At 34.8% G+C, this 13,540-nt stretch overlaps 1 protein-coding gene across 2 annotated transcripts; it reads right to left on the bottom strand.

Moving 5' to 3' along the window:
• Positions 1 to 932: 932 nt before the first annotated feature.
• Positions 933 to 4,439, bottom strand: LOC138709334 (uncharacterized). Of its 2 annotated transcripts, XM_069840034.1 has the most exons (4): positions 2,982 to 4,436; positions 1,929 to 1,991; positions 1,627 to 1,689; positions 934 to 1,170 (listed from the first exon to the last, which is right to left on the bottom strand). In XM_069840034.1, the coding sequence occupies exons 1-4, from the start codon at positions 3,141 to 3,143 to the stop codon at positions 1,063 to 1,065; spliced, it is 396 nt and encodes a 131-aa protein (XP_069696135.1). In that variant the 5' UTR covers positions 3,144 to 4,436; the 3' UTR covers positions 934 to 1,062. The 2 variants fall into 2 exon arrangements, 1 of the variants encoding a protein (XP_069696135.1); XR_011334912.1 differs by lacking the exon at positions 1,627 to 1,689 and having other exon boundaries at positions 933 to 1,170; positions 1,929 to 4,439.
• Positions 4,440 to 13,540: the final 9,101 nt, after the last annotated feature.

Below are 13,540 nucleotides of genomic sequence, written 5' to 3'. Positions count from 1 at the left end.
AACATGGGAAACGAATAGTGTGGGTAAATTATCAGCGCAGGAACGTTATTTCGTGACACTTTTTAAAATAGTGAGCTCAATGCTGAATTACTCTTATGCATCTAAGGAAATACCAGAGCAATAACCATCATTTTTTATGTAAATAAAATGAATTAAAATGAAATTAGGTACATATATATTATTTTAAGGAACATGGGAAACGAATAGTTTGAGTAAATTATAAGCGCAGGACAGCAAATTTCAAAATTCATATTACAACAAACCAAACAATCCACTGCTATCGAGAAAAGATTTCATCGAAAAAGCGCCACTTTTCGTCATTGATTGCTCTAAACAACACGATGAAGTAAAACTAGGAGCAGTAAATATACGTGTTGACATATTGGCAAATGCTAATATAGCAGCAAATACTGCTGCATATTGTCTTATTCTACACGATTGCCTCGTAAACTATACACCCCTCACAAACCTGGTGCAAACAGTGGTGTAACAAAAAAATGTAAGTATGTGTTACTTTTCTCCGTAATATTATACAATTTACATTAGCTCTCATTCTACACTGTTCTTATTTTGTTTCAGGATGTCCATTATGATAATTGATGTACAAGGTTTCCACGAAGCCGGGACGAATAATGTTTCTGTAAAGGAACTCACCATCTCGCCGGGAATGTGCAGCTGTTCAAACCACCTCCTCACGTCATACCATCAAACTCGTCGAATTGGTTGACAGCATATCATCATGGACTATTGTGGAATAGTGGTTATGTTAATTACAATGCTTAGTGGTTATGTTAATTATAGTGCTTTTAAGAGATATCACATATGACTGATTGTGAGTGTGTTTGTGGAAAAGAAACAATTCATTTGGTACTGTTTTCTGGAACTGTATTTGTTGCATTGTAATCAATATATAACTATTATTTGCTTTTATTACTCTTTTCTTTTACCCCGATCCTAAGTCCCCCAAGATGGAAATAAGGACAGGTTTCTTGCTCAGTGATAAGGAATGTGATTTCACTTTCTAAATAATAACTCATTATATTCAATGTTTTTTTTTTTTTTTTATTCAATCGTAATTGCGTTACATTCACCACAGGAGCATGCCTGTTCGCTTCCCTCTTCCCCGATCCTTCTGTCCATCTCCATGTGCGGCGTCTCAGGCCGGAGCATCTGTGAAAACAGCAAGTCATTACATAAAATAAATTAGTTGACATCTGTGAACGTAATTAATGAAACCAGGTAAAATGTTGATTAACAACAATCAGATAGGAGTGGTTTATCGTATTGGTAATTGAGGCGGTGATGACATGTAAATTTCCAATCTGACAGTTGTCTCTATGGTCGACCACGGAATTTGAACCCATGACCTACTCAATGCGAGTCTCAAACTCTGTCGATTCTGCATCATTGTTTTTGTAAATAAAATAAATTAAAATGAAATTAGGTGCATAAATATTAGTTTAAGAAACATTGGGAAACGAGTAGTATGGGTAAATTATGAGCACAGGAACGTCATGTAATTACAACAATTAAATGAAAATAAGCCCACAATAAAGTAACATTTGTTAGAGCATGAGCAACCGCTCAAAAATATTTAAGTGTGATTAACATATCCATTGAACTTACATGATTATGGCGAGGCATCTCTACTGGTGTGTTGTTTGGAGGTGCCTCTGCTACGGCTGCCATCTGTGAAAATAATTAATACATAAAGTAATATTTGTTGAAGCGTGATTAACACAACAATTAAATGAAAATACTATCTAGTTAAAATTTGATACATGGATTTATATCATTTATCGGAGTATTTCTATCGATAAAATAAAAACTTTTGGAGGTGTCGGGTATCGATCCCGGAACCTTATTGTTAGAGCATGAGCAACCGCTTTAACATATTTAAGTATGATTAACATATCCAATGAACTTACATGATTATGGCGAGGCATCTCTACTGGTGTATTGTTTGGAGGTGCCTCTGCTCCGGCTGCCATCTGTGAAAATAATTAATACATAAAGTAATATTTGTTGAAGCGTGATTAACACAACAATTAAATGAAAATACTATCTAGTTAAAATTTGATACATGGATTTATATCATTTATCGGAGTATTTCTATCGATAAAATAAAAACTTTTGGAGGTGTCGGTTATCGATCCCGGAACCTTACACTTTCTGAGCGAATGCTCTACCAATTGAGCTACGTCGGAGTATTTCTATCGATAAAATAAAATCTTTTGGAGGTGTCAGGTATCGATCCCGGAACCTTACACTTTCTAAGCGAACGCTCTACCAATTGAGCTACGCCCCCCAGTTATTAAATGAGCGCATGTTAACTGGTAGCCGTCTTTATGGTTGGTGATGGAATTTGAACCCGTGACCTCCTCAATGGAAGTCTCAAACTCTCTCGGTTCTGCATCACTGTTTATGTAAATAAAATAAGTGTACTTTGATAGGAATCATGCGTTAGATTTATGCATCACATTATTAATAACGCTATCATGAACAATGAAATAATAACAGTAAAGTAACATTTGTTAGAGCATGAGCAAACGCTGATTAACACGCAAACACGGAAATGAGGTCTACAATCTAGTTAGAAAAACATGAATGAATTTACATCGTTTGTCAGAGTAATTCTTATGTAAATACAACAATTAAATGAAAATAAGCCCACAATCTAGTTAAATGATTACAAAAAACATAAATTTGATGCATTGATTAATGTAATTAATGATGTACACTTTGATAAAAATCATGCATTAGATTTATACATCACATTATTAATGATGCTATCATGATAATCACAACACAAAAACATATAAATAAACATACACGAGATAATGAAACAAAAATAAGTATTAATTAAACTATTCAATGAACTTATATTGGTTCTGTGTATGGTAAGCAGATACATGTATACAAGTACGTTAATGAAGCAATAAATATGAGACTTCGATGATTAAAATATGTAGTGTACTTACATTCGCCTCCAACTGGTGTAATCGATAGACATAGCAAGTTGGTGCACAGTCATAAATTTGCAGTCCTAGTTCCAGCACTCCTGGATTTATACATCGTATTGTGTGAATCGTACCGTTACATATTTCGTTGTGATATAACCTGCAATGAACTTTAAAATCCATTCTTGCACTGTATTCCTATGAAATGTACAGCATCCTATTTATACGAGTTTCCTCCACGTGTTTCGGGGCTCATTCAAGGTTAATCCCCAACTCTCACCCAGACAGGTATTGTTTTTTTTTTTCTCCTAAAATAATTCATCTTGTACCTCTAACAGCGAAGGGGCTCCTGTCCTGTCTAACCCCCTTAAGCAACATATTACCTAACTACATTAGTACGCGTGTCCAAATACTTTCGCTTTTTTCTCACCTCTCTCGCACGCAGGCAGATGCAGGAGTTCACGCATTGCCTGACTTTCACCTAACTTAAATTTCCACACGTGTCTGTTCCATGTCAGGGTTAACCATTATGTTGTAAGTAATTAGATTCGTAGTTCCGAGACATGTAGCATTATCTCAACACATCATCCATATCTCATCATATCAACTCAACATTTACAACTTATTACCTAACTTAAAATGGTACATATTTCTAACACACTTGGTGATACTAACATATTTGTATAATCGTATTCATTTCTACTCACCTCTCCGCTATTCACTTCTTTTGAAGTCCACTTTGTGGATCGTTTTACTCCCTCCACCAATCGGCACCAACCCTCGGTACACCAACAATATCTTTGAATCAGACGTTATTTCATTGAGAACCGCTTCAGATAGGTTCGTAAACCGTTTGGGGAGGAAAACAGATAAGTCTTCTAAATCTGCCACTATCACCGGACCGTTTATAGTGTTTAATTTTCTTAGCTTTTTCAAAATATACTCTTTGTTGGGAGTTAACGTCCCAATATTGCTTATTCTTGTGTACTCCCCAACACTAATGCTTGATAATGTAGCTAATGGATCCATGATACAACTATATACAACCCGAATTCTTCCGCTTTTATACCAGTGACATGGAGCAAAAAACTCTTTTGCAACTGAACTTTCTCTTCAACCGGCTGGGCTGCGGAAGGTCAGCCGGTGTACGCCGAATACATGACACGTGTTGAGGTGTTGTTCACCTTGTCATGTGTCAACACGTCGCGCTTCCACTTTCACATTTGGTTCAAGGTGAATTACAAACAACGGACCTCAACACATGTCGAGAGGTTTGCCTTGGATCTTATGTAACACACCTTTCACTTTCACATGGAACCAAAACTCCTCCTTCTCACAGCTCCACTCCATTTCAACATTCTCTCCATGCTCATTCGTCAATCGCTTTCCCACACCACTCGCTTGCAAATACCCATTCACCAATCACAAAACAGCTCCCCTTATCCCTCCTTTGACCACGCCCCCTTTCCCCTATCCCTCTTTTGGTCACACCCCGTTTCCCCTATCCCTCATTTGGTCACGCCCCGTTTCCCCTATCCCTCATTTGGCCACGCCCCCTCCGGCCCTCCATACCCTCCGACCCTTGACGTCAGCTTCATTTCCTTACTACTACGGTGTGATCACAGTCTACTATATACAGTCACGAAGCTCAATATGTAGTAAAAATGCAAACATGGATAGTTGCCCACCACTAGGATCGCTACTATCGCCTCATCATCGCAGATCTCTCTCCTAGTAGACGACAAAATATGTTACACTTTCGTTGTGTTCTTTTAGAAATATTAACACCTTCCTTCCATTATTGAAATATTAAATGCATAAAGTTAATTTATTATTTTAATGAAGTATATTAAATATCACCATAAACTCGAAGATACCTGTAAGAAATAGGTTAATTTATTTTGGTTTGTGCAAAACGAACTAAAATTTACTATAATCGCTTCACTCATTCAAGATTATAGCGATAATTAACTATGAAACCAGTAAATATTAATTTGCATTTCCCTTTACAACAATAATAATGGAAATAGGAATTAATGGAGTAACTTACGTGTACCGGTACTTGTAGTGTAGGCTTACGTAGTTAACAAAGTGGGATGAGGTTAAGCAATAATTATCACACCAGAATTGGAAATAAAACGTGATCAATAAATGTTATTGTAACAGACTTTTTCTACGTCTCTAGTAAAGTAACAAATAAAAATAACAACAAAATTAACAGCTATAATTAAAAACATATCCTTTGAAAAAAAAAGTAGGCCTAAGCAATAATAATCCCACCAGAATTGAAAATAAAACGTGATCAATAAATTTCATTAAAACAAACTTAATTTTTCTACGTCTCTAGTAAAATATTATTATTCAATTATTGTATTTTAGCCATTAACATTTTCATTACAACCAATAACGAACATTTCACAAGCATCAATGTGAAATACGCAACGAGCTAGCACTCGATGGAAATACGACACAGTCCAAAGTCGACCGTGGACAGTCTATTGTTTCTAGTTGCTAATAGCTTGGAGCGCTTTATCACGAGATTTGCAAAAAATCACCTCAAGCTTCGCGACTGTATATAGTAGACTGTGGTGTGATCTTAGCCAATAATATAATATAAAATTTACCAAGACAGTTTACTAAATACAGTAATTAACTTAATTCAAACCGAAAAATAACACACAAGAGCAAAATAAAAAAAACAAAGAGAAAAAGAGAGAAAACGCATTTAATATAAATTGACAATCAGACAAAAGCCAGTGATATTCAATACATGAATATAGCCGACAGAAATAAAAAGGTAAAACATACACACATTTGTTAATATTATATATCATGAGTAATTTTATAAATTTATTTTTTTAAAGGGTTCAATTTTAAAATATTTCAAATCTGGAAAATGGTTTGTAATTTTATTATAAAGTCTTGGGCTGAAACTAGCACCATGTTTAAGAGCTGCACTTGTATGACATTTAGGCTCAATTAATGGGAAAGTAGACTTTTGTCTTCGAGTACGATTTTCATGTGGATTGGATTTATGTTTTATTTGATTTCCGTGATAGTAAGTTAGTAAACTATATTTATGAATTTCTTCAATAGTTAATACTTCAAAATCTGTATAATTTAAATTTTTTGTAGTGTATTTAGGCCAGTACACTTTAAATACACCATAATAAACGTGTTCTGTTGCTGTAAAGGGAGTTTTAATGCACTTTGTACTGTTCTTTTATGTTATTTCAGTTAATCAGGACTTACGGTCAACTTATTCCCCTAATTAGTCCGGGATTAACAAGGTTTTACTGTATTTTAAAATAGTTTCATTTCGTGTCTTTTTTACATTGTTCTTTATTGTTCTACATAGATAACAAAATTTGTTTATTTTATTCATTTTTATCTTTGTTTTTTTTTTTTCGTATGATATTCTATAGCCGAGGTAATTAAAATTACTTGTTCCAGAATTACACGTATTATTATTTTAACTCTTATAGGATCTTTTTCTAAGAATATTTTCATATCATAATTCTTATTAGATAATAATAATAATAGTAATAATAATAATAATAATAATAATAGTAATAATAATAATAATAATAATAATAATAGTGATAATAGTAAGTTAATATTATGATTATGAACAGGTATAGGGTTGATGTCAGTAATCGTTTATACATGAAAATGGTGACAATAGAAAGAGCAATTCAAAAATTGTATAGTTCATATCTTACAAATACTCAATGTGTGCCCTGCGTGTCACACAGCAGACATAAAGGAGATATTCCCACTGAAGTCACATGCGCTACAACATATCTGCTGGAATGGACACAGTGCATCGGAGATAAGATATCGCAGCTCTTGCAGGTGCTGAGGCGATGGACGTACATAGATGATATGTTTTATGTAATCCCATAAGAAGTCACAAACATTCAAGTCAGGGGACCTTGGTGGCCAATTGCAGAAGACGTTATCTTGGTCTCCAGCGCGTCCAATCCACATTCCTGCCAGTTGTTAATTAAGATGATTACTAACATTGAGATGCCAGTGGAGTGCTAACAGGTTTTCTGTTGGCTAAACCAAACGAACTAAACAAATATTAACAGCTTATATTTGTTTCTGCTAGCAATTAGACACACCGTATTGTTCAAAACAGGAAATGTTTGAGAAATTCTTTCGTATGACATTAATATAAAGATCGTAATATACACCGTTATGATATTACACTCGTTTCTAATCACTGAGGGTTTCTGTGGACATACTGAATATAATAGTAAAATAATGTATTGCTCCATGGTGCGACAGCCCATGAAGGGCTAATTTCGACCAGCCAACTGCTCGCCTTACGTCCATATACCTCAGCAGAGAAGAAATTTCATTCAACCAGTATCGTGTAGTCAGCGTGATTATCCCTTTAGCCGTTATAGATGGTTTTCGAGACTGGATTAACTGCCTAACGTAGTTCCCCAGATTCATCACAATGCTGGATGGGGACCGGTTCCATACACTGGGGAAATTTGTGTTGATATAATTAAGCTTTTTGTTCCTCTCTTTAGCTTGCTGTGATGTATCATTTCTATATTTCTATCAATAATTATTGTTCATTTTACTGTTAAGAAAAAAGTCTTGAATAGTAGAAGAGGAAGTTTTTTGCCTTGCTACTAATGGCTCCTCTAGACGTATTGACATCATAGCGTATTCCCAGACTACCAAGAAAGGATATATAATTGATCTTACCATAAGGATTGAAACGGGGAGTAGCCAGCCGGAGGATGTCAATAAAGGAAAGATCAACATTTATCTGCCAACAATTGATTACTTCAAAGCAAAATACCAGCTTGAAGACATTGGAGGTGATTGGTCTTCTTATTGTAGCTCGTGGTGTGATTCCCAAGTTCTTTGAAAGCTTCAGGAAGACTTTTGAACTGCCACAGACACTTACTGCTGACATCATAACTTCAGTTTTGAAACGCTCTTGCCAAATTCTGAGTCATCATATTTACTGTGTTTAATTTTTTTTCTTCATTTATAATTCATATATGTTTATTTTAATTTTCTTTCTACAAAATTTAATATTGTAAAATTCATATAGGAGAGTATACTGAGTCCTTCTGGGCTACCTCCAATGGGAGGCAGTTATTATTACATATTATACTAGTGGCTTGTGCAGCAAATGCTGCTGCAAACTAAGTTCGTTAGACGTTCAAATAAACATTTTTCAAATTTATTTTCAATGAAGAATACTTGTCTTTTTAATAGTTATTTGCTTCCATAATAATGAAACATACTCCCTCTGAATGGATTTTTTTTAGGCCAAATACTTTCTCTTGAACCTATCCAACTTCAATTTTTGCGTTTCAACGCGAAAACGCAAGTATCAATGTCAGGACGATAGCAGTAGCTATTTAAGGTCATTGTAGAATGTAGACAAAAGTTAAAAAAATGTCAGGTTTGCTAAGCTTTCGAACAATAGCATTTTCGTATAGCTGCTGCATGTAGAACTTGAAATGTAGAGCGTAAAATCATTTTATCCTACTAAGAGATCTTGCTGAAATGATCTGGAGACTACAAAATTTTCTAGGCCTCTTACTTTATCAGTAAGTAATACCTTTTGGTCTTCCCTTAGGAACTGTAATTTTTGCGCTCTGTCGAGCCAATACTGAAGACAATGACACATATCAATATCTACACTACACCGCCTTAAGTATATGAAAAAGACCCAACCCCACTGGGTTAATAAGTATAAAAATATTTGATTTTTAATAACAATATTATTATCTTACTTAAGTTTTGTAGTTATATATAGCAGCCAGTCAGTAAATTATAGAAATGAAGATCTAAATTAAGATATTCTCTACATTTACTTACATAACCTCAAAACGTTTCACTTTCATGTCATCAATATAGCATCAATATTATGCACAATTAATGAAAAATAGATGCATCATGATATTAACTATAATAATATTTAATTTCTAATGACAATAATGTCATCAAACAACTTCAAGTTTCGTAGATTTGAATATCCAATACACAGCTGTACTCAGAAAATTGTTATACACTGCAGAATCAGTTTTTAATAACAAATTGAATTGAGCTCTAAATATGTCGGCAATCCTGCAGGTCATGGCCTTCGTGTAATAGCCTGTTGTTTATTGTAGTTTGTGTTTTGTTCTGAAATTCAATCAAGTCGGCCGTGATTCGATAAAATTAGTTCTCAAAACTGGCAACAGATGGATTTTGGAAAATTGGAAAATTATGTTGGAAAATTGACATTTCACTGAAAACTACTACTTTTCCGAAAAACTTTGGGTTCCAAGCTTCAAAATGAGGGGCCATTTATTGAAATCCGTTCAGCCGTTTTCCCGTAATGTCCATTACCAGTTCAAATTATATATATATATATATATATATATAGATATACCAGCCTTATACATCGCAGGTTTCCTCATTGTAATTGTAACAGAAATTTACACTGCAACTGATTATTTCCTCAAGTGGAATCCTGGTTCTTCATGTACTATATAATAAATTCTTAGAGAGCAGTGCTGTATTCTGTAGGTGATCGAGTATCATTGCCTTCTGTATTTAGGTCAGGAGGTTTGTGCAGATTACGTTCCTACATGTTGTAGTACAGTTACAGGAGCTCGGTTGGTATTGATGTGGAAGTGGCAGTAAAGTAGTTTCTTTAAATTCCCATATAATATTACATACCTTAGATTATTCTAGTCAGCTGCTATATCATCGTGATCTAAGGTGCTTCAGAATCGCGTAACGAAAAGAGCACTGGTTCGAGTCCTCATGGGGGCGAAAAGCGAAAAAGCCTAGTTTAAACATTCCATACTTATTTTAAGTGATGACATCATAACACTATTTCCCTGAAGAGAGTGAAATCAAGAGATTTTATGCAGAGATATTTTCCTGCCCTAGTCGTAACAGAGATAACGCAATTCAGGAGCTGTAGTGTGGGACTTCAATAAGACATAAATGTTTTCATTTTATAATGTTATAGAATTTTTTATTGTCATCTTGTCACAATACACCTGGGAATAGTTTGAAACAAAGAAAACCAATTGAGGGGCTTAGAACAAAAAGCAGGTAAGTGACGGAAACCTAGTTTTGAGGAAATTACAGTTAAAGTTCTACATGCAGTGGAATATTATACACTAGTTTGGTGAAATGATGCCCATATAGCGGCACTGCACAGTGTGATCACTTACCTGATTTTATCCCAAAGAAACATCCTTTTGGGCTATCACAACACGCACTTACCTCATTTTTTAATAATGTCACTTACCTGCTTTTTGTTCTAAGCCCCTCAATTTACAACCTCGAGCATACAAGGGCAGCGCTATACCGACTACGCTACCTAGGCCGACGCAAAAGAAGATATCAAATAATAGACGACATTGATCATATGCGGAGACAAAGAGGAAGGCAGAAAATAGGAAAGACTGGAGAATGCTGAGTTTGCAGTGAAAGACTTGTCTTTGGAGAGAACACTGTGAATGAATGAATGAATGTTAGGTTTTATTTAACGACGCTCGCAACTGCAGAGGTAATATCAGCGTCGCCGGATGTGCCGGAATTTTGTCCCGCAGGAGTTCTTTTACACGCCAGTAAATCTACTGACATGAGCCTGTCGCATTTAAGCATTTAAATGCCATCGACCTGGCCCCGGATCGAACCCGCAACCTTGGGCATAGAAGGCCAGCGCTATACCAACTCGCCAACCAGGTCGAGTGAGTGAGTGAGTGAGTGAGTGAGTGAGTGAGTGAGTGAGTGAGTGAGTGAGTGAGTGAGTGAGTGAGTGAGTGAGTGAGTGAGTGAGTGAGTGAGTGAGTGAACGAATAGTATGGTATCACAAATTTGAAAATATTTAGTTTCGCTGGGTCTTATTCCGAAGAATTTGATTACATGTACATTTATCTTTAATTTTTGTATATTATTCTTCTGCATAAATGTATATTTAGAAATCTGAATTTACCTTTATAAAAGAAGTTCAGAATTACATTCAATTCTAGATTCATACTGAGCACTTAACGAATTTCTCTTGCTCTAACTTCAGCCGCTGCGAAGATACCTTGCATTTAGTTAAAAAATGTATATACAAGTAACTGCGAACTTGTGAAGTCAGTGCAAAACATATTATTCCGTATTTAGATAGGCTATCTGTACCATGTGTGGTTTTTCATAAGCTTATAAAGTACATACTTAGAGAGGAGATAAACTATTGCAGGTTTGGGTATTGCGTATTGTTTTTAAAAGAACCGTAGACTTTTAACGAAACCTTGAAATAGTAAAGGATTGCGTTTTTGGTTTCATTCAATAACACATCTCTTTAATATGAATGTATAGCGATACATAAAATGAGGCGGTACAGGTCATAACATTCCTTGTTAATAGCTGCAACCATTTAAATGACAATTAGAACTGAAAATTATTTGAAATTAATACCAGTAAAGCAGTAAATAGACACACTGAAAGCTATCATAATGGGATCATAATGCAACCTGAAACTTCAAACATGAGTGGCGTAGTACACCATCGATTCAACAATAGATCTAGGAAACACGATCATTTAAACAAAATATATAAATAAAAATGATTTTATTAGGATCATGGACGTTACCACATCACTCTTTGCAACAAATGTCTTAAGTAAAATGGAGAAAGCAGTAATATTGCATACAACATTGCAAATTAATACTAGTCTTGGGTCAAAATCTAATCTTCACGTAGAGAATAGGGGATAAAAATAAGATCTACGGACTAAATAATAATAATAATAATAATAATAATAATAATAATAATAATAATAATAATAATAAAACCGAATAATTAAAGAGTGGAAGGAAACTCGCCATGGATATATACAAACTAACAGACATCTTAAATTGGATTCAATTCTCTTTGCAGATGATTTGGTATTATTAGCACTTTCAGAGGACGACCTCCGAAGGTCAATATATAATTTTCAGCAAGTAGCAGCGACATACAATATGGAAATTTCAACAGATAAAACAAAAATTATGGCATTCTGTGAGAAATACCCAATACAAAGTAAAATTTGTCTCGATAATAAAATATTAGAAAGATGTAACAGTTTCCCATATATAGGTTACAATCTTTCCATTTTTGAAGAATTGGACATATCACAGAAAATTAATAAATATGCAAGAGCTATGGGCATTATAAATAGTGTGATGAAACCATCCTTGATTCAGAAACACACTCTCATATGTCTCTACAACACATTGGTACGACCGATGCTCAGCTATGGCAGCGAAGCATGGACACTGAGGAAAGCAGATAAAAGCAGAATAACGGCTTGTGAAATGAGATTCATGAGAAGAACAGCGGGCTATACTACGTAGAATTTGAAAAGAAATTGTGAAATTTTAAAGGAACTAAAAACTCCACCAGTTTTAGATTACATTGTTCAATATCAGTCTAATTGGAAACATCATTTGGAAAGAATGAGTAATAGTAGACTCCCAAAGGCAATTAATGATTATGTACCACATGGTCAAAGATCTGTGGGTCATCCTGCTAAGAGATGGCGTGAAAATTTTATGTGAGACCGTAACAGGCCTTGTGGCCTAACACTTGTCAGGCAGAAGAAGAAGAAGATAATAATAATAATAATAATAATAATAATAATAATGATAGTAATAATAATAATAATAATAATAATAATGAAGATAATTATATAATAAAACAACGAATCAAAGTCAGGATAGGAGAAGAAATGTAAGAAGGAAGAGAAATAGGAAGATGTGTATGACAAGGATGCCCTTTAGCACCTAGCCTGTTCAACATCTACTTGAAGGATTTAGTGAAGAACTGTTACCAGAACACGGGAGGGGTGATAGTAGGAGGAAGAAGAATAAAATGCTTAAGATTTGCTGATGATAATTATGGCGTTAGCGAAGAAGGAGACAATGCTGAGAGATATGCGACTGGAGCTAAATGACAGCTGTCAGGAGTATGGGTTGAAGATAAATGCAAATAAGACGAAGACCATGGTTGTCGAAATAAAAATAAAGACGGTAAATGTGCGAATTGTAAATTAGGCAGTAGAGCCAGTAGACAGCTTCAACTATCTGGGGTGTACTATAAGGAGTAACATGAGCTGCTCTTTAGAAGTCAAAAAGAAGATAGCAATGGCCAAGGAAGCTTTTAATAAAAAGAAGATGTATCTTCTGCGGATTTCTGGAGAAAGAACTCAGGAGACTAGTGAAGTGCTTTGTGTGGAGTGCAGCATTGTATGGAGGCAGAAAATTGGATATTATGACGAAGTGACGAGAAGCCAATAGAAGCACTTGAAATATGGCTATGAACAGACAGAATAAGAAAAGAAGCTGTGCTGGAAAGAGGGATGAAGAAAGAATTATGCTGAAACTGATCAGAAAGAGAAAAAGGAATTGGTTTGGTCACTGACTGAGAATAAACTGCCTACTGAAGGATGCAGTGGAAAGAATGGTGAATAATAATAATAATAATAATAATAATAATAATAATACTTTATTGCCAGAACAAAGATAGATATTGATTTTTTTATAATGGAAGAGACGTTCGGGGTAGATGAA

Source organism: Periplaneta americana, chromosome 11, assembly GCF_040183065.1.
Source record: "Periplaneta americana isolate PAMFEO1 chromosome 11, P.americana_PAMFEO1_priV1, whole genome shotgun sequence".
Taxonomy (NCBI): Eukaryota; Metazoa; Arthropoda; class Insecta; order Blattodea; family Blattidae; genus Periplaneta; species Periplaneta americana.
The sequence above is the reverse complement of the archived record's forward strand: the minus strand, read 5'-3'. Positions and strand labels throughout refer to the sequence as shown.

Coding starts and splice junctions, on each gene's coding strand:
- LOC138709334 (XM_069840034.1), bottom strand. CDS start 3,143: ATGGATTTTAAAGTTCATTGCAGGTTATATCACAACGAAATATGTAAC. Junction 1,992..2,981: donor TACACCAGTTGGAGGCGAAT/GTAAGTACACTA, acceptor TTATTTTCACAG/ATGGCAGCCGGAGCAGAGGC. Junction 1,690..1,928: donor AGATGCCTCGCCATAATCAT/GTAAGTTCATTG, acceptor TTATTTTCACAG/ATGGCAGCCGTAGCAGAGGC.